At 42.2% G+C, this 22,024-nt stretch overlaps 2 protein-coding genes across 2 annotated transcripts; one reads left to right on the forward strand and one right to left on the reverse strand.

The window, feature by feature from the left end:
• The first annotated feature begins 1,314 nt into the window (after positions 1-1,314).
• On the forward strand, positions 1,315-10,742 carry LOC130188476 (UNC93-like protein MFSD11). Its single transcript, XM_056406853.1, has 13 exons — positions 1,315-1,681; positions 2,213-2,268; positions 2,380-2,487; positions 2,573-2,652; positions 4,095-4,191; positions 5,690-5,748; positions 5,922-6,066; positions 6,293-6,342; positions 7,778-7,843; positions 7,951-8,076; positions 9,035-9,209; positions 9,300-9,435; positions 10,025-10,742. Exons 1-13 carry the CDS (start codon positions 1,592-1,594, stop codon positions 10,175-10,177), a joined length of 1,341 nt encoding a protein of 446 aa, XP_056262828.1. The 5' UTR covers positions 1,315-1,591; the 3' UTR covers positions 10,178-10,742.
• Positions 10,743-12,260: 1,518 nt separating this feature from the next.
• kdm8 (lysine (K)-specific demethylase 8) lies at positions 12,261-20,190 on the reverse strand. Its single transcript, XM_056406855.1, is given in 9 exon segments — positions 12,261-12,522; positions 13,149-13,241; positions 13,358-13,507; positions 15,398-15,442; positions 16,194-16,326; positions 16,429-16,601; positions 17,905-17,960; positions 17,963-18,384; positions 20,100-20,190. Coding segments are annotated over 8 exon segments (1,212 nt in total). The 5' UTR covers positions 18,360-18,384; positions 20,100-20,190; the 3' UTR covers positions 12,261-12,357.
• Positions 20,191-22,024: the final 1,834 nt, after the last annotated feature.

The following is a 22,024-nucleotide window of genomic DNA, read 5'->3' on the forward strand; positions in this document are numbered from 1 at the left end:
ATTGGATACTGTATTTCTTCTTCCTTCGTATTGTATGACGTTTGGTGTTTCAAATTAGGCATTATCGCCAACTATTGGAATAAATGAATAATTTTCAACTACGATAACTGAGATGTTGTTTAATTAACTGTGAAGACTTTAGTGTCACAGTGCAATAATAATAGTGTTTCCTGACATTACACACACAGTAAACAGTGGAAGATCTGCAACACTCATAATAGTGAATGCATCAAATACACTTGAAGTACCAAGAGTCATTTTAAAACTTAACAGCTCTTTTCGAAAGAATGCCTTTTTTTATTAACCTTTTGCAAGGCGGTAATTATAATACACATATTGCTTGGGACAGAATTAGTGACTCCACCTTTAATATGTACATTATGTTAATGTTTCAGCAGCAAATGTTTGACAGTATATGCATATTCTATAAAAGGTGTTTTGAAAGAGGGCAGGTGTCAAACTTGAGGACAGTTCAAACAAGAATACAAATTAATTGTGTCAAAGGCGAGTTTAGAAAATACCAATTGAGGTGCAGGGGCTTGATGGTAATCATGAAATTGGGGTTTCTGTTGTAATTTATAGATGGAAGAGATACTTTAAAGATCTTTTCTCCTGGACAGCAATACCTCAAATATTGTTGAAAGGTATTATAAGGAAGTGTGTTTCACGAAAAAAGAGAAATTACAGCTTTACATTATGGAATGAGGTATACATATTCTTTTGTATGCAGATAACTGTATTTTTATATCACCATCTGAAGAAACACTGCAACAAATGCTTTCATACACTCACACGATGATGTGGTTATAAAAAAGAAAGACAAGATAGCTGTGTTGAGATGCGTGGGGCTCACTGGTAGATATGTATAACCCGGTTATGGATTTAATTACTTATATGTATGACCTATATACTGCACATAAGTTTGGCAATTTTATCAATGGATCAATAAAGTCTTATACTAGACGAATACATCATTTTTTGTCGATGATATTTTTGCATTATCGATCTGAATCTGCTAGCAAATAAATGTATAATAATAAAAATAAGTGTAAACACGTTTAAAGTTTTAGTGAAATAGACTTATGAAGTAGCAAAGTACCTCAGTATCTGTCAGTAGAATACTGGAGTAAAAGCAGCTCAAACATCTTCACTGGGAATGTTTAGCTTTTTTCATGGGAGAATATTCCTCCTGGAAACCTCTGGAAGGCAGCAGAGCTAAACAAGTGGAAAAGACAATAATTTCCAAAGAAGAAGAAGAAGAAGAATCAGGAGAGAGAGAGAGAGGGGGGGGGGGGAGACACGGATGTAGAAGTTGGAGAACAAGGAAGACCGCAATTGAAAATGCCTACAATTAAAGTCACAAGTTGTGATGTCATAATAGGCTCCTCATGACCGAGGGAAGTGTCCTTACCAGTGCTCCCTTGTTCCTGCCCGGTCCCTCTTTCTGCGGCACACTGTTGCTAAACTGAAAAAGTGAACTTTAGTCGCGCGACTTTGTTCTAATGGATTTATCCGAGTCCGTGAGGGAGTTCACAACATTACCAGTTTAACGTTTGAAATGCGCGCGTGCTGGGACCAGTAACGACACACCATGGCGGACAGAAGGACCATCAACGTGCTGGTTTTGGGTGTCGGGTTTCTGTTCATTTTTACCGCTTTCACCACCTGTGGAAACGTTGCGGTAAGTCCCACTTTACCACGGTCCTTTAACGCACCACAACCCGGGGTCTCACGCGCGTTTGCTGCTGATGCCTCTTGACGCGCAAACAGAGGTTGGGATATCCCCACACATCTGTAACTATACGTTCAATTAGAAATACATTTTATATATCATAAATATATTATAGGCCATTTAATAAAAAAGATGTATCCCGAATAATTATTAGGTTTATGCAAATCACAATAAAACCATAAAACTAATGCTTTTGGTTTTGTACAAACATGTTCATAAAACGTTGAATCTTAATAAAAACAACTTAGAGAAAAAAAAAGAAAGACAGGTGTCTCGTGGCGGGAGGAAACCAGCTAATGTTTGGCGCACCTCGTGCTTCTAATTGTCTTCAATGTTCCGAGAATTCATCAAACCGGATGAATGAATTAGGGACATGTGACCCATCGGTCCAGTCTAACCTCACGTGACCCACCTCGGTCCAGTCTAACCTCACGTGACCCATCGGTCCAGTCTAACCTCACACTTTCATCTTATTTTCAGCAAACTGTCGTGAAAAGCCTGAGGAATGACACGTTCAGTGGGAGCGGGTACCACAGGTAGGTCACACAGGTTCACATCCTCACCTCAGGATGGAGAGAAGATAATATTATTGTTCCTCTTTTTAAAAAAAACATGTCTGTCCATCCCCCCACCTCCACCAATCACAGTCTCGGAATCATCTATGGAGTCTTTTCATTCGCCAACTTACTCGCACCGATGGTCGTTGCAGTCATCGGACCAAAGATCGCCATGTTTCTGAGCGGCCTACTCTACAGGTAAACGTCGCCACGGTAACCATACATACAGAGGAGGTCGGTGGAGACGTTGCTCATCGCCGTTCTCCACGCTGTCTCTCCCCAGCGGGTACATCGCCGTGTTCATCGTCCCGTCAACGTGGTCCTTCTACTTGACCTCGGTACTCATCGGCGTTGCAGCCGCCAGTAAGTTTTTCTTTGTGAAATGTGTTTTTTCTATTATGGTTTCAAAGGAAAACCTGGAGAAGTCATGGAATTTTTAAATGGTTATTTCCAGTCCTTGAAAAAAGTTTTGGAAAAGTCATGGAAATTGTTTACCATGGAAGTTTGATTAAAAGAATAAACATTTATAAAAATATATATTCTTTTAATCAAATTATTTTCTCTCATTTGTGTCATTTAAGGTACACATACTCGTGTCTACAGCGAGAATTCACAAAATGTTTGGTCATGTAAACTTATTTTAAGGTCCTGGAAATCCAACATGTCAACACGTGTATGAACCCTGAGTAATGAAGCTGCCATCTGTAATAATATAAAAAAATGTTTGCGTCATCATGCGGATTATAGTTGAGTCTATAAAAGGCCAGAAAATAGTGACAACATGTTCCTTAGAGTTCCCCAGAGATGTAGAAGACATCCTCAAGAGCCTCCTTTTGTCTCCTTAACCCACAAATCCTCACATTTGAGAAGTTGAATCTGGGAAATGATTTGACCATTTTTGCTTGAAGAATGACAGAAATAATCGTCACAAATTGGTTAATCAACTAATCATTTTAGTTCTCGACTACATACTGAATCACATCCTTCAAAAAAACTAGAATGGGCACTCGGTAGAGCGCATACCTTCACATATCACAAGATTGGGCATTGAATTATGAAGATTTTGGCATTAGTTGCATGCCAATTGGATAAAAATTATGGTAACTATGGTAAAAATAAGATATTGACCTTTTCATGACCTTGACCTTTGACCCGATCAATCCCAAAATCTAATCAAATGGTCCCCGGATAATAACCAATCATCCCACTAAATTTCATGCGATTCGGTTTAATACTTTTTGAGTTATGCGAGTAACACGCATACAAATAAATAAATAAATACACGGCGATCAAAACACAACCTTCCGCATTTTCAATGCGAAGGTAATAAGCCATGAATAATCAATATTACGTCACAATAAAACCTTAATACAAATGTCAAATTAAATAGCTCCGACACATTGGTTAAACCACGAATCATTTCGGTTCTAGACTACATACTAAATCACGTCCCTTTAAAACTACAAATGAATACTTCAGCTAGCGGCCTATTCAAGCTCAGTTTCTGTTTTCAATCATGCATACGGGGGATTATCATGACTGGGAATGTGTTGCAGAGGAGAAACGGTACATCCCAAATTCCACCGTAAATGGGTTTAGGAGTTTATTTTGCCGAATAAGCGAGAGCAGCTAATGTGGCTCTGTTTAGAATTCAGCCTCAAATCATCGCGCCGTGATGGATTTTGTTCTCATGTCCCGGGGCGACCGTGCGGCGAAACGCATCACTCGGCAAACAGAGAGATAATGCTTCACAAAATGAAGCGACTGGATACATGTTTCCTCACGGCGACCTCACTTCCTCACAGTGCTCTGGACGGCTCAAGGTCACTTCCTGGTGGAGAACTCGGACGCTTCCACCATCAACAGGAACACCGGGATGTTCTGGGCTCTCCTGCAGTGCAGGTATACACACGCTTTATGTTACCAATATTATGAATTATTATATCTGGATCGCACGATATGAGATTCTCTGCAAATGATCCAACGAAGGCCTTTCGCTAATTAGTTTTCTAAACATCCTCCTCCTCCTCCCCAATTGCTTCTCAAAGACACTCAAGGTTGCACATAGTGTAGCCTGCATTGTATATTTAATTCCCTTTTATTATTACATTTGTTTGCACAACGCACAATTCATCACAATGTGTCGTGTTTATTTATTCCTCTTTTAGTTTGATGCAACTAATCCAGTTGATCAGAGACGGAGTAAACGCAACTCTGCCAGTGTATTTTTAGCTTGGCGGGATATTAGCGTACGCTTTATTTCATAACACATTTATTAAATCACTTTACACATTGTCATATCTGTCAGCGAGTCATTATTTTCTCTGCACAATGTAAAAAAACAAGAACCCTGTTTAACCCGCCTGTTACCTTTACATTTACTAACATATTTTACCCTCGGGGTCAATTTGACCGCAGCAATTAAAACCTCCAGAAAATTATTAGAATTAATATTGTTTCCCAAGTTGAAGTGTGAGGTACTTTATGTTTGTTTGTTGACTACCTAAACAGCCCTTTAAATATATAAACAAGTTGATATTTCTTATATGTTTGACACAGTGAAAAACAGCCTGGGGCCAAATTGACCCCAAAGAACACCGACATTAAACATTGAATGGGGTCAAATTGACCCTAAAGGTCACAGGAGGGTCAAACAGAGTTCTGCAGGTGAGCGTTCTGGCCTCCTCCGTCTCTGGTGTTCGGCCCGCTGCTCTCGCACGCCGGAAAACTCGTTGGTGTTTGTTAAAATATGCAAATTGAATTAGTATAATAATTACATTGGCTGTCATCTGCTCCGAAGGACGCTATTCTGCCTGTTGCAGTTGTGATCCCTGCCACAGTAAACATACACACACACGCACACACACACACACACACACACACACACACACACACACACACACACACACACAATGCAGTTCCTGTTGTCTTTCATGAAGAAGCCCTGTTCTCCCTCGCTGAGGCTTTGGGACAGACTAATTGCTCATTTACATATAAAAAAAATTTGGGTAGTAATATGCAATTACAGACGGAAATAGATCACAGCATTATGCAGGACTGCCCCGTTCACCATCAAAGGCAGATCGACGGCTTAGAAAGAGAAGAAAGAAATGCAGATGATGGCGTTTAGAAAGGCAGCGTTTGAACCCCCCCCCCCCCCCAGCCCAAAAAAAAAAGTCGGGTCCCCCTTCGATCCCGTTCCCGTCCGTCAAACGTGATTTCTCAGAAGACGTTTAAATAGCAGCGTACGGCCGTTTGTCTTCTTTATTGACACTGACACCTCTTTTGTCAAATTGCCCAACTAGTTTAAAAATAGATTGAATGAGGCGGAGAACAATGGATAATTTAATATTTTTACCGTGTTGCCAACCCGCCTGCTTCACCTACTTTTCTCTTACAGCATGCTCTTTGGCAATCTTTACATCTATTTGGACTGGAATGGAAGGACAGAGATACCAGGTAGGGGTTAAAGCACTGCGGCGGATATCATAATAACACCGTGCCTGATGATGAAAGCGAGGAAGAGGATTAAATGACCGCTCGGTTATTCCGAGTACGCTCCGAGTTTAATGTTGTTCATATATCTCTTTGTGTTTTCATTAAGCTCTTTATTTTAATCTCCCGCTCTCCAGACAGCAGCAGGAGGAACATTTTTCTCAGCCTGCTGGTCGCCTCGGTCCTCGGCACGCTCAGCTTCCTCCTGTTGAGGAAGAGCCGCGACGAAGAGGAGCTGCTCTCCGAAGAGGAAGGGCAGTCGCTGCTCTCGACCGGCGTGACGTAAACCAACAGTTTTAAATCCCTCTCGTCTACTGCTCTCTCTCTCTCTCTCTCTCTCTCTGCAGTGTGTGGAGAACGTCTTACAGGAGTCGAGTTTATAAATCCTTTCTCCTGCTTGTCCCATGAAATTATGTCACAACGTTTGTGTGCAGGAAACAACTTTATGTATTTATTCATATATTTCAGCTTCGTCAAAGTGAAACTTGCTTTGTTTTCTCTTGTCCAGGTATCGGAGCCGGGCGAGCTCTGCTCTGCAGGAGGCCAAGTCAGAATGCAGTAAGTTGTATTATTCACAAATACATATGTAATATACTAATATACTCATATAAGACTATATACTAATACAATACTGTATACTAGACTCATTTTAAACCGGTGCATAGCATGTATCCCATGATGCAACACACAGATCATTGAGGAGCTGCAGTCGAGGAACACATTCAGCAAATTGTCAGGGATCAGGAGACAGAAACCTCTAGTTCTCTGACCTCTATGTCTCTGACCTCTAGCTCTCTGATTTCTATCTCTCTGACCTCTAGCTCTCTGACCTCTATGTCTCTGACCTCTAGCTCTCTGACCTCTATCTCTCTGACCTCTAGCGTTCTGACCTCTAGCTCTCTGACCTCTAGATCTGACCTCTAGCTCTCTGACCTCTAGCTCTCTGACCTCTAGCTCTCTGACCTCTAGCTCTCTGACCTCTAGCTCTCTGACCTCTATCTCTCTGACCTCTAGCACTCTGACCTGTAGCTTTCTGACTTCTAGCTCTCTGACCTCTATCTCTCTGACCTCTAGCTCTCTGACCTCTAGCTCTCTGACTTCTAGCTCTCTGACCTCTAGCACTCTGACCTCTAGCTCTCTGACCTCTAGCTCTCTAACCTCTGGCGCTGTGACCTCTAGCTCTCACTTGACTCTCGGTCTGGAACCAGGAGGCGCTTTTCCTTTTCATCTCAAAGTGTCTCTCCGCGTGGGTAGAACTCGTCCGGCGCGACGAGAGGACAGAGACATCCGGCTCGTTGCAGATTCCATCGGTTGTCGCGGCCCGGACGGTCACATCGCTCGTATCTCGTCTGCATGGAGACTCGTGTACGGCGGCCTCGAAGGCATCGGGTTTATCAAAGATGCTCACGGATTCCTGTCTAGAGGGGCATCCGGGCATAAATAAACACACGAGTGGGATTTACTCTTGAGATCTGTATTCCCCGTCACCTCTCCCGGTTAAATTCTCTCCATGGGTGTTTTTTTCTTCTCACATCTGCATTTAAATGTGAATTGTGTGGCTTAGTTTAGGAACAGAATTTCCTTTCACGTCTTTTATCTGCATTAAATGTAATTGTCAGAGGGTAATGGGGCCCTCAACGTCTGCATTTCAGAAAATATGAGCTCAATCCACTTGTCATCCTCAAGTTTCAAGGTTTTATTTGCCATTGGAAATCTAGAGCAGGGCTCTCCCAGTCAACAGTTTAGAAATAACACGATAATAAGAAAGAAAAAATATAAAATAAAACACTCCACAGGAGGCGGTAATATGGATGAGAACAAGAAGGTGCTAGTATGTACAGTTTTTAATTATAGATAGTGCACACAGTGCAATTTATAAGTGTAGCAAGGTGGTGTCGGGTTACTGCACATCACTAGAACATTCATCTATTAGCATTATTAAAAGGCGTGTGTGTGTGTGTGTGTGTGTGTGTGTGTGTGTCCTCCCGTCCAGAGACGATCCTGCAGCTCCTGAGGACCAAAACGATCCTGTTGCTGAGTCCCTGCATGGCCTACAGCGGTAAGTTCACACTCGCAAGTCGACCTCACACCTCCAGTGATGCTGAGCAGCCGCAGCGTGACCCCCCCCCCCCCCCCCCCCACACACACACACACTTTGCTCTGCAGGCCTGGAGCTGTCGTTCTACAGCGGCGTGTACGGGACGTGTCTCGGTGCCACCGCTCAGTTTGGAGATTCGGCCAAAGGCCTGATCGGGATCTCTGGCATCGTGGTCGGCATCGGAGAAATCGTGGGTGAGTTCCCCCCCTCTCTCCCAGACAGGCTTCATAAACATGTTGCCCAATGGATTTCCAGGACTTTAAACCAAATTTCCATGACAATTTTTTTGTTTTTAGCTTAAATGTCATATTTAAACTAACAATGAGAATTCCAAAGCATACAGTATAAAACCTTAAATGACACAAATGAATGAAGAAAAAAAAGAATAAACATGCATGTCTAAGCCGCCTTATATTTTTAGCGTCATTCATTTAAAAGTATATTTAAAACTCAGCGTAAATGCACATATATGAATAGATCACATTGACATGACTTTTCCAAAACTTTGGCGATTTTAGTTTTTTCCATGACTTTTCCAGGCCTGGCAATAACACGTGAGGGGGTGTACAACGTCGAGGTACTTGTACTCAGGGTTCACACACATGTTGAGCAATAGATTTAAAATGTAGTTTGATTCAAAGAATAAATATGTACAGAAATGTTTATTCCTTTAATCAAAGTGCGTGAATGAACACATGAATACAACATTTCTTTGGGATTTTAATTTGTTTTCAGGGACTTTTCCAGGCCTGGAAATATACATTTTAAAATGCCCTGACTTTTCCGGGTTTTCCATGACCGTACGAACCCTGCCAGAGGTCGTTTAGGTGATTTGAAAAGCCATGTGTATGTGTGTGTATGTATGTGTGTATATGTATATATGTGTGTGTGAATATGTATGTATATGCAGGTACATGTGTATATGTATATATGTTTATGTATATATATAGGTATCTGTATATGGTTCTCTGAAATAAGTCTTTTCGTGAATTTATAGGTTAGGGCACTTATAAGCTTGATAGCTTCAGCCTTGACCCTTTCGGTTAGCCACTTTCTTCTTTTGCTGAATTTTGATTTTTGTATATTTTGCTGATCAAAATAAACTAAACTAAACTAAACTGCATTCCTCAATCCGCTCTTCTTCCTCTCCAGGGGGGGGCTTGTTTGGTCTGCTGTGCCAGAACAACCGCTTCCGACGCACCTCCGTGGTGTTCCTGGGAATGCTCGTCCACTTTGTCGCCATCTATTTGATCTTCCTCAACATCCCGGACGACGCCCCCGTCGTCTTTCACGGCGGCACCCAGAGCCAACCCTTCCTCTCACCCAGGTCGGCCGACCCCCTCTCTCGCAAATGAACAGATGAAGAAGAGGGGGCGGGCCCCGCTGTGTCTTTAACGAGCTCCGTTTCCTCTCCCAGCGTGTCCGTCGCCCTGCTGTGCAGCTTCCTGCTGGGCCTCGGGGACAGCTGCTTCAACACGCAGCTCTACAGCGTGTTGGGCTGCGTTTACGCCGAACGCAGCACGCCCGCCTTCGCCATCTTCAAGTTCATCCAGGTGAATCCCAGAGTCGACAATTCTTCCGGGCGTTGTTAGCGGAGACGTGCGCAAAGCTGGGTTCAAATGTAGTCGAGGATGAAATAAATGCACCCGGGGCCCCGTTTAAAAAAAAAAAAAAATAAACAAAGAGAGGAAAGAACGAGACCCTCGCTCGTCTCTTAACCCCCCCACCCTCTAAATTAACCCTCGGACATCGTGTGCCATTTTATATTCAACAGGATTTAAATAGCATTTTTAAGGGTCTTTTTTTACAGTAAATCACTGTTTTATTCCAAAAGAGAGAAATTACATCTTATATCTATTGGTTTTCCTCCAAGATCTGCAATAATTTGACGGTCTACAGAGTTCTCATTTGCATACAGCCAATCAACTATATGAATAAAAACAATTAACAGTACAATTAACAGATTGACCTCATTGTTTTACTCCAAAAAGGAGGAATACATTGCGATTTCAGTCGTGAACGTAACCCGTGAATAAAGTTATTTCCAACACAAACAATGGGGTCTAATACACAGAGGAAGCCTTTGGAGAGGTCTGCACAATGACCATGTGGGCGGGGCCTAACCATCTCCTCCGCTGTCAGTCTGTCTTCGCAGCGGTGGCGTTCTTCTACAGCGGCGCCCTGCTGCTGAAGTGGCAGCTGCTCGTCATGGTGGTCCTGGGCTTCGTGGGGACGCTCTGCTTCTTCGCCGTGGAGCGCATGCAAGGCTTCATAACAGATTTGCAGGAATATTAGAACCGAGACATTTCGTCATTTGTGGGAGGAGCTTCTGTATGAAAACACTTTGCAGGGGTCGTATGTGGGTTCAAAATGGTGAACTGAAACGTTTTGATTCCACCTTGCACCGTCTGTACTCATAACCCCACACGGCATCATCATTAATCTTGATTTTATAGGGTTTTAAAATAACCACTCGCCTTATTTCGTTATTAATTGCATCGCTTCAAGCTCAGGTTGTTTTTATTAAAAGGCAGTGTTATCCGAAAAAATTGTATGTCTCAAAAAAATCAAATGTTTTATTTGAAAGCTGTTCATAGTTTTCCAGAATGATTGACAGTTTGACAATAGATGAGAGAAAATAATGCCATTTTGTTGATGTCATGTTTCAGAAAAATATTAAGCGATTAATGCCTGACAATCATTGTTCTTAACCTTTTTTGCGTGTGTAAATTATGCATCTTGTCAATGTTGTCCTCCCAATTTTTTAAATTCTTGCACGTTTTTCCAGTGCCGAGCAAAGCCGTGTCCTGTTTTGTTGCATTTTTTTCTTGTAATAAACAGGTTCAGATGATGCAACACACATCGCCTCTGGAGTGAAAGATTGGCTCAGTAAATAAATGCGACTGTGGAGGGATCTTACTGAGGTCACGCTTATTAAGTTACATTTGACCTGTGAATTGAACAAATGGAGGGATGTCACGCTGCCTGACTGAGCCCAGTTGGACAACAGATTAAATGCCCCCCCCCCCAGAAGGGAAACACAGTTAGTTTATTTCTACTCGCCGCCGCCGCCGATGTGAGTCCGGTTTATCGGAGCACCAAACAAGATAAATCTACCGGCTTCAATCCTGATTCGCCGGATTTATTTGAAACACCACGAGGCCGTTAATAAAAAAAGAAAAGAGGAGCAGCAGGACGGAGCGTCCCGGCTGGAGGAGAAGAGGCTTTATAGGCCCACATTGCTTCACTGGTAATTGAGTATTGATTACACTATAATGAGCGTAAGCAGTTTTGTGTGATCTTAAGTCTCCTTGACAACAGCAAAGAGCTGATGGGCTAAGTGAAGAAAACAGCGTTTACTCACAGAATTAAACTCCGGCAGGGTTCACGTTATTAGTTTAGATAACCTCGCCGGGAAAAGGTTGGGATAAGTCTATGACCTGAGCACTGGGTGATGCATCAGCTGGAACACACACAACCTGACACTCCTGCAGCACGACGTTAAGATGAGCACTTTATTAGCTATGTATTCTTAAAATGCATCACTGTGCTATTTACGCCCATTTGATGTTTATTTGCAGCAAATTATCGCCACTTTCTTGTTTAATATTGTACTTAATTTCTCACAATTATTTCTAAATTAGAGAACATTTTTATATAATTCATTCCATTTTCTTGAGCTATTGTTTACAATCCCCTAAATCCTTCACAACTCTGTGAGTTTGGCTGACACGTTGACGTCAAAGCCGACCTCCTTCGTTTGGCCACGCCCCTTTTGATCGGAACGACCGGGGCTCGTGAGCGATATCGGGAAAACGGTTGAAAAGAAGCGCCGGCGTCGTCATAGTTTTGTGTTTTTGAAGCTCGACTCGGGGGCCCCGGGGGGATCGATTCAGTTAATTTATTTGTTTTCTCCGTCCGCGACCTGCTTGATTGTCTGCGACTGTCGGTTCAGCCGGAGCGCCGCGCGTGTTGACGACCACGTCCGCGCACCTGCAGCTCACCGGGTTATTCCGTTCTGAAGACGTGCCTCATTTCCATGAATTATGGAAATCGCACATCTGAGGAGAGTTGTACGACGACGGTTCACAACACAATTAAATATTGCAATTTGAAGAGAGAAACGGATCCCATCGAGTGAGATGACTAGCGACTCTCCGTAATTACATGCGGGATGAGACGAGCACAAACAATCTTAACTGCTCATTTGTTTAGCACCCCCCCCGCCTCCCGCTAGCTTTCCACACAATGGATGCCGTCGCAATCATCATCACCGCAATTAAACTAATCACTCAGCGGTGAGTGTTCATTGCTCACGGATCAAAAGGTTTGTGCGATCAGCGGTTGTCCTTCGATTTATGAGAATTAGCCTCGCATTAGTTTAAAAAACAAATCCCTCCACAGAAAAACAAGCTCCACTCAAGTTAAAAACAAACCAAACTTTTTGTTGTTGTTGTTGTTGTTGTTTTCCGCAGTCACGACCACCAGAAGCTGACGGAGAAGCTGAGCTCCAAGGAGCGGACGTAGTGCCAGTGTCGGACGGGGATGAACAGCACGTCTCCGGGCTGCAGCACGCAGTCCAGGTACGGAGCGCGGGCGAACTCCGGGAAGCGCCCGGCGTCCGGATTCTCCACCTCCACCTGCGAGAGAGGGAGAGAGTCGGAGATTGGGGGGGAAATGCTGCATATACACTACCGCTCAAAAGTTTGGGGTCATCCAGACAATTTCGTGTCTTCCATGAAAACTCACTTTTATTTATCAAATGAATTGAAAATTGAATAGAAAATATAGTCAAGACATTGACAAGGTTAGAAATAATGATTAATATTTGAAGTATTAATTTTGTTCTTCAAACTTCAAGCTCAAAGGAAGGCCAGTTGTATAGCTTATATCACCAGCAGAACTGTTTTCAGCTGTGCTAACATAATTGCACAAGGGTTTTCTAATCAGACATTAGTCTTCTAAGGCGATTAGCAAACACAATGTACCATCAGAACACTGGAGTGATAGTTGATGGAAATGGGCCTCTATACACCTATGGAGATATTTCATTAGAAACCAGACGTTTCCACCTAGAATAGTCATTTACCACATTAACAATCTATAGTGTGTATTTTTGATTAATGTTATCTTTATTGAAAAAACAGTGCTTTTCTTTGAAAAATAAAGACATTTCTAAGTGACCCCAAACTTTTGAACGGTAGTGTATATACACGTTTTAGCAGGCTCCACACATGCACCGTCTCCCGAGGACCGTCGACCCCACCTGACTGGTGTTGTGAAGGAGCTTTGATTGATGAGGGTACAGCTTGTCGGTGTCCTCTGGGGAATAGAGGCGAATGTATTTGCTTCCCACCACCTGGTGAATAAAAAAATTAGTGGAGGGGAGGTGGGGGGGGGGATCCCACGTGGTAAACACACAGCGGTCCCTTTGACACTGAACCACATCCGTAAAAACAGCCTGGATACGTCCACCTGCGCCAGGAAGTTCTGCTGAGGGTCCTGGTGGAGAGGAGACACCGTCCCTCCGGGCCCGAACCACGCGTTCACCGTGATGTCGTCCTCGTCTCCTTCGCCCAGGCAGCAGTAATCCGGAAGGCGGATGTCGTCCTTCAGCTCGGGTACCTGAAGGCGACGGAGAAATAACAAAAATCACTTCGACGGGGGGTGCGTGTACCACTCGATCACTAGATTATACCGAACGTGAAAAATATAGAGGCGTCTTTTTTTCTCCACTTTCTGAAGGTTGCCCTTCATGTTACACACGCGTAGAACACATAGACACTTTCTTTGTATTAGAATAGAATAAAATGGAGAGAAAAAATATCATCCCGTATACACATATACATGTAGAGAGACTTTGTGTTTACAATTATTTAACCCTCCTGTTACCTTCACATTTACTAACATATTTTACCCGTGGGGTCAATTTGACCCCAGCAATTAAAACCTCCAGAAAATGATTAGAATTAATATTGTTTCCCAAGTTTAAGTGTGAGGTACTTTATGTTTGTTTGTTGACTACCTAAATAGCCCTTTAAATAAATAAAAAAGTTGATATTTCTTATATGTTTGACACAGTGAAAAACAGCCTGGGGTCAAATTGACCCCAAAGAACACCGACGCTAAACATTGAATGGGGTCAAATTGACCCAAAAGGTAACAGGAGGGTTAAGACCAGACTCATGACCTCGGCTGCACTTTCTGTTTTATGCTCATTAGCAAACGTTATCATGCTGACATTTTAAAACGTGCTTAATATGAACATCTAAATGGTAAATGGACCTGTGACTCCTGTGAATATGTCCTCAAAGCAAAGAGAAGCTAACATCACACACACACACACAGCGAGAGCATCTTCACTCTCTGCACGGCGACATCACTCTCTATCTTTATATACATAATAGTCGTGTGCTGCAATATTAATGCTCTGGATGTGAAGAATGGAGGGAAGATGGAGCTGGTGAGGCACCATGAAGCCAGACGTTACGGCCCCGCTGAAGTAATAACGGAGTCAAGAAATCAATACTGCAAACGATTCAGTTCACAGGACGGTGACATCATGTACTCCAAAGATGATCTGCACGTAATCATTATCATAAGTGTTTATTTGAATTGATTTGTTTAAGTACGCTGCTCATACAAGGAATATGACGGGTTGAAATATCGCTTTTTGCTCCTTATTGGTAGATCCTAAAAGTGAGACAAGATGACAAAATATAATAAAGATGTTAATTATCTGAAGGAAAACATTTTGTCTTCCTGTCAGTTTCTAGATTCATGTAATTAAGGACGAGAAAAAACCAGCGTCTGGCCTCATTCTGTTCCATCAGACGGACCAAAATACATAACTTTTAGCTTGACAAGGTGCCCTTTTTGCAAAGTTCAAACCAGACAATTTATTGACTTATTTGGTGTAATTAGGACTAAAAGTCAATAGCGTCCAGGGCGATGCGGTGGGAGGACGACAGCTGGAGAATATGGAGGATTCCATTCTTCATCGTGCCAAAAAATATACGCTGAATAATCAACTAGTGAACTGACAGAGTGAATGGGATGTTATCTGGACAATGAAAAAAGGGGTTTGTACGGTCAGGGAAAAATCTGGAAAAGTCATGGCATTATAAAATGGTTATTTCCATGCCTGGAAGAAGAAGAAAAAATGTGGAAGTTTGGGAAAAGTTATGGAATTTTTTTATATTCATATGTGCATTTACATTGAGTTTTAAAAGAATGAAGCAAAATATAAGCGGCCATACGCTCTCATACTCGAAATAAATATCCACGCTGCAAGTGAACGCACCGTAACTGAGAAGACGTGCACGTTTATTCTTTTAATCGAACTATTGTCTCTTATTCATTTGTGTCATTAATTCTCTTTGTTAGTTTAAATACGACATTTTCTCACTTTGTCATGTATGCACCGAGATTTAAAAAAAAGTTTGGTCATGGAAATTTGGTTTAAAGTCCTGGACACCCATCGACATGTGTATGAACCGTGAGAAAAGCCCATACCTGATCAAACAGCTGGTGTTGAGCGAGGTAACCCTTCACTCCCTCCTAAAAAGGAAAACAAATAAATAAAAAACTAGAATGGGCACTCGGTAGAGCGCATACCATCGCATATCACAAGATTGGGCATTGAATTATGAACATTTTGGCATTAGTTGCATGCCAATTGGACAAAAATGTATCGTGCAATGGTAAAAAAAGAGTTTGACCTTTCCATGACCTTGACCTTTGACCCGATTGATCCCAAAATCTAATCAAATGGTCCCCGGATAATAACCAATCATCCCACCAAATTTCATGCGATTCAAGAACATTTTGACCTGTTCATGACCCTTGACCTTTGACCCGATCGATCCCAAAATCGAATCAACTGGTCCCCGGATAATAAACAATCATCCCACCAAATTTCATGCGATTCGGTTCAATACTTTTTGAGTTCTGCGAAAGATTTTGACCTGTTCATGACCTTTGACCTTGACCTTTGACCCGAACGATCCCAAAATCTAATCAACTGGTCCCCGGATAATAAACAATCATCCCACCAAATTTCATGCGATTCGGTTCAATACTTTTTGAGTTTTGCGAATAACACGCATACAAATAAATAAATAAATAAATAAATACACGGCGATCAAAACATAACCTTCCGGCATTTTCAATGCGAAGGTAATAAATTCACGGCGATCAAAACATTACCTTCCGCATTTTCAATGCGAAGGTAATAACGCGTGACAAACCACACAGAGATCTTTCTTTCAGTGCATCGAGGGGGGGGGGGGGGGGGGGAGGACGCGCTCACCGTATTGGAGATGTATCGATCGATGAACTGGTCGACCGTGAGCAGCGTCTGGGACCACCCCTCGTCCGTGTACCTGGAGCCCACCTCCACGGGAACCGTCCGACAGCCGGCCACGGACCTCAAGTAGCCGATGCTTTGGAGGAAACAAATAATTACTCAACTGTAAAAACAACAACAACAACAACAACGTGAGTCACAAATGTGGTTATTTGGTAAATTGAACAAACAAACAAACCTCCAGGGGTGTTGGTTGAGGGCGGGCCAGTGCCCAATGGTCCCCTCCAGAACCACTGGTTTGAGTGGGAGCAGGTAGTTGGTTCTAAAGCTCTCCAGCGAAGGACACTTTATCCGGGGAATCGCCGTCTCCTCGTTGATCACGGGAACACGAGGGATCTCCGTCTTCATTCTCTAAATGACGCCGAAAAACAACGACGGTTCCGTCACGTCTTTTAATTCAAAGGTAAAGATAAAGAGCCTTAAGAGGGGAAACCGTCTTCGCATTTCTCTGTAAGAGCTGAAAGGATTCGTCAAGATAAAGCCGAGACGGTTGAACATGTGGTAGTTTGTGCTTGTTAGATTCTTTATGTGGTAATAAATTCGATAGAATTTGATTTTGGACTGTTGTTGGGGGCAAAAGAAGCTTTTTGAAGATATCGTCCTTCTCCGCGGGCTTTAGGAAACTGTGATGGGGATTTGTCACTCGCTTTCTTTTGAGAGAATGAATTGACTGAAGAAGAAAAGATAACGAAAGCAGCACTGCAGCTCCACTCCAGAGACCAAATAGACGTTTATATTCAATGTGGGGGATTTTATGCTTTTCGAAAAAAAGAGAAACAAACACGATGTTCAGAAAAACATCCGCTAACCTTCCTCTAAAACTCTCCTGACGTGATCTGACATGCGAGTGTTCGTCGGCTTTTATCTTCGGTGACATCTGATGGGGAGCGACACGAGAGACACGAGAGACACGAGAGAGGGCGCCGGGGGAACGCTCGTCTCGAACTTCAGAGACGCTCATCCCGAAGAGTCGCGCGCGGATTCTCGTGCGTGGCCGCAGCCCACGACGCTACTGTTCCGGGTGGGTTGCCATGACAACGGCGAATCCATTAAAGCAGCAGAACACATCGGCTTTTATCACCGTGACGATATCCTTCCTTTTATTTTTACCTTCGCATTGAAAATGCGGAAGGTGATGTTTTGATCGCCGTGTATTCATTTATTTATTTGTATGCGTGTTATTCGCATAACTCAAAAAGTATTAAACCGAATCGCATGAAATTTGGTGGGATGATTGGTTATTATCCGGGGACCATTTGATTAGATTTTGGGATCGATCGGGTCAAAGGTCAAAATCTTCTTTTTTACCATAGCACGGTCAATTTATATCCAATTGGCATGCAACTAATGCCAAAATGTTCATAATGCAATGCCCAATCTTGTGATATGCGAAGGTATGCGCTCTACCGAGTGCCCATTTTAGTTGTAAATGTGATACAACATATGCTTTAGCGGTCAGTTTTAAAGCTCAAGAATGTTAAGAGTAAAAGTTGCATTCAACTAAAATCTTACCAAAGCGTCACGTGACTATTCCCACTTCTTTGCGTGACGTCACCGCCGATGTCTTTATTGAGTGAACTAATAATTACGATGAACTAAAGTGGCACGGCTCACATGAAGCATGCGTGTTTAGAATTTAAAAAAAAGGACTGACCTTGATGTCGGCGTGTTCACTTTCTTCTTCTGATTCCGTGGGTTTCCTGACCTCCCTTGCAGGATCCGGACAATGACCTGAAGTACGTCGTCCATGATGGCCGCGCCCATGAGCAAACCCATGTCACAGGCCCTCACGGCCCGCTGGACCTCGTCCGCCGACGGGTCGTCGCGGCACAGCGCGGCCGCTTTGAACAGGCAGCCGCAGGAATAGACGCGTCTCCACTCTTTGTCCACGTGGCGCCACGTTCCCGTGTTGAGCTTCTCCCACGAAACGTCCACGACGATCTGAGCGTTGAGCGCGCGGCCGGCGGCGTCGGCGTCGCCGTAGAGCTGCCGCCGACACCGCTTCAGCATCTCCACCACGCTGGAATCCACGTTGTCGCCGAACTGCAGCGGAAACTCGTCCTCCTCGCGAGGCAGGGCGGCAGAGATCTTGGACCACAGCGTGGCCATTCGGCGAGACGGGCTCCGGGCGGCGCTGCGGGACGCACGGGGACGGTGAGTTCGGGGCTGAATCGCTCGTGATGACGCTGCGTTTACATGCACGCCGTTTGTGGAATACTTCAACAATTCAACGGAATATTCAGAGGCAACGGTTGTCAGCATTGATGACGCATCATAAGTAACGGTTAATGGGGACGAGTTTTTTTGTTTTGTTTATTGTTTTATGTAAATATGTATGTGTGTATTTATGTGTGTGTGTGTGTGTGTATATGTATATATGTGTGTGTGAATATGTATGTACACTACCGTTCAAAAGTTTGGGGTCACTTAGAAATTTCTTTATTTTTCAAAGAAAAGCACTGTTTTTTCAATAAAGATAACATTAATCAAAAATACACACTATACATTGTTAATGTGGTAAATGACTATTCTAGGTGGAAACGTCTGGTTTCTAATGAAATATCTCCATAGTTGTATAGAGGCCCATTTCCATCAACTATCACTCCAGTATTCTAATGGTACATTGTGTTTGCTAATCGCCTTAGAAGACTAATGTCTGATTAGAAAACCCTTGTGCAATTATGTTAGCACAGCTGAAAACAGTTATGCTGGTGATATAAGCTATACAACTGGCCTTCCTTTGAGCTTGAAGTTTGAAGAACAAAATTAATACTTCAAATATTAATCATTATTTCTAACCTTGTCAATGTCTTGACTATATGTTCTATGAAATGTTCAATTCATTTGATAAATAAAAGTGAGTTTTCATGGAAGACACGAAATTGTCTGGATGACCCCAAACTTTTGAACGGTAGTGGATGTGTATGTATATGTATGTACATGTGTATATATGTTTATGTATATATATAGGTATATGTATATGGTTCTCTGAAATAAGTTTTTTTTCGTGAAATCATAGGTTAGGGCACTTATAAGCTTGATAGCTTCAGCCTCGACCCTTTCGGTTCGCCACTTTCTTCTTTTGTTGAATTTTGATTTTTGTATATTTTGCTGATCGAAATAAACTAAACTAAACTATTTAATTGCTCCTTCTGTGTTCAGCTATTGGCTGAAGCTGCCCACCATCGTTACACACAAACACACACACACACGATAAACTGAAAAGTTTGAGCGATCTTTGACTTTTTTGCAATAAACATACAATAAAAGCAGTAATAATTTGGGATATTACACCCAAATAATATTATGGAAGTCATTGCAGATGAGTTAACCTCAACTTCTGTCATTATTTTCTTCAAAACCTTAGGAGTTGTACTCTCGTGGCATTTCTAGATAACCCTCGTTGGTCATCTAAAAAACCCACAACATAAAGATGAATTGATGTCAAATGCGTTGCTGCATATAGTTGGATGCAAATAAGTTATATGAGACCTAAACATGAAGATTTGTATACATGCCAATATGGCTTCATCATTACATCATTTAATTATATCGTCTATCTTATTTGGTAAAGCATCCCCAAAGTCTCCACTGTGTAAAGTTATATCAGCCTTAATGACGTAATATTATAAAATATTACACATTGTGAATAAGAGATTCAGAGACATGACTATGTAAAGCTAGGAAATACAAACTAGCTTCGCTATCGATTAAAAGTCTGACATTTAAGTTGGTTTAACTAATATGCGCGCGCACTTTAAATTCAGGAAACCGGCGCATTTTTTAACGGTAACGTTACGTTTACTTTGTCTCTGAAGAGGAACTCATCGCGCGACATAGTATATTTACCTGTAATCACGACATTTACACCGTTAATCCATTACTATCTGTCATAAGGGGATTGTAACCAGTGCACGCGCGGCTTTAACTACCGACACCCACAACTTTACTGCCTGTGCTACATCAAAAACAGACCGGATGGAAACTCGGACAGCGGGACACATTGGTTCCGCGATAAATTCAAAGTGTCTGAGACGAGAATTAAAAAGCTTTTTTAAATACTGCAAAAATACGTGCACTTTTCAAGGATGGGGACGTTTTTATTTATTATTTATTTTTCTCAGCACAAACTTTGATCTGCATACATATATGTGCTCCAGTAGAGGGGAGTAACCTCTGCACTCTAAATTTATAAAATGTAGACTATCAGACATTGATTGAACTATAATATGAGTGACCCATCTTCCCAACACACACACGGTTGCACAAACACACACAGATACACACATTGCTCCGACACTGTCACATCTGTCCACACAGTCCCTCAGCCTGGCAGCTGCACACACATCTGTATTTCTTTTTTAGATGATCAACCACCTCTAGTGTAGCTCTGTCATTTAAAATAAAAGAGTGGTCTTGTAAAGAGTCCAGTCATAAAGGTATAAAGACAACACTTCTCCCAACATAATGCAATTGTTTCACGAACATTTAGTTTCCCTCTCTTTTCATTTCTCCTGCTACTCAGAATGTAAATACAGATATTCCTAGAAGGCTGATTGAAATGTATCAGAACAAACCCGATAGGGAACCTTCTGTGGGAAAGTCTATCTATAAACACGCGGCACCATTATCAAATGTCAAACACTCTATGAAATTCAAATAATCTCAGTGCAAACCGTGAAGCCGTTCCTGTATGTAAAGCAGATGGAGACGAGAGCAAGGCAGCTCGCCTTTCTGGGAATCACAGGGGATTGTAAAATGTTTCATGCATTTCTGTTCATTCTCACTGTGTACACAGCAGACATCTCGAGGCTCGAGCTATTGTTCAAACACACACACAGACACACACACACACACACACACACGTCCATTGTTCACTTACATGCATGGAGGTGAGGAATTACTGTGGAGGCCACAGCATTGTGTTGATTTCTCTGTATTTCAAGCCTTTGCTATTGCTTTTAGAAAAAGGCACTAAAAGTAAAAAATAAGTTTTAAAAATAAGTAAAATCAAAATAAAATTTAAATGGAAGGATGGAGAGCAGACAAAGTATTAATAAACTGAAGGTTTGAAACTGAATTTGGGATAAATGGTTGATACTGATCTATTATAATACACTGTGGGGTAAACAAAAAAACAGTTCTCACCCATTGGAGCAAAAGAAGAAGCACTTTGATAACATATGTCCCTCTATAAACATATCGTGGGACTTGGGAGCCGGTCAAACACACTGTGGTCATTATTGTATGGATTGCTGTGGGATACAGACCTGAGGTGTTCCTCTGCTTGTGTGAGTGGGGAGGGGGGGCCACGTTAGATGTTTCAATGTTTTATTTGTAAACGCCATGTCTTTTTTTAAAATAATTTCTTTTTACATGAGATTTAATTCTCAACTATAAACTATGATGAAACCTGATATTAAACACTCCTGGCGTCCTCGCCAAGGACACCGCTTTGTAAAAGCAAGGTGTTTGGGGCGAGCTGAGGAAGTAAGAATAGGTTTTCTGAATATCAAACAGAATTTGAACACATCATTTAATGAGAAGTTCTCTACATCTTAAAGAAATTGTTGAGAGACATTTTGTGAAATACACTGAATTGCTTTCCTGCAAAAAAGTTGCCACTTTCAGATTAGATTATTTAAATTGAGCATAACTACAGGAAGCAGGGGCGAACCAACTAAATCCACCTTCCAACACAACTAAAGCTAACAAATAAACACATTTGATAAGAGTTTTTAATACTCTGTCAATCTGAACAAAACAGTGCTCCG

The sequence above is a fragment of the Pseudoliparis swirei genome, chromosome 23 (assembly GCF_029220125.1).
Source record: "Pseudoliparis swirei isolate HS2019 ecotype Mariana Trench chromosome 23, NWPU_hadal_v1, whole genome shotgun sequence".
NCBI classification, from domain to species: Eukaryota; Metazoa; Chordata; class Actinopteri; order Perciformes; family Liparidae; genus Pseudoliparis; species Pseudoliparis swirei.

What these genes read in the sequence shown, in the direction of transcription:
- LOC130188476 (XM_056406853.1), top strand. Translation starts at nt 1,592, where the DNA reads ATGGCGGACAGAAGGACCATCAACGTGCTGGTTTTGGGTGTCGGGTTT. An exon ending in CTGCTCTCGACCGGCGTGAC is followed by an intron (nt 6,067 to 6,292) that starts GTAAACCAACAG and finishes TCTCTTGTCCAG; the next exon opens with GTATCGGAGCCGGGCGAGCT. An exon ending in CAACCCTTCCTCTCACCCAG is followed by an intron (nt 9,210 to 9,299) that starts GTCGGCCGACCC and finishes TTCCTCTCCCAG; the next exon opens with CGTGTCCGTCGCCCTGCTGT.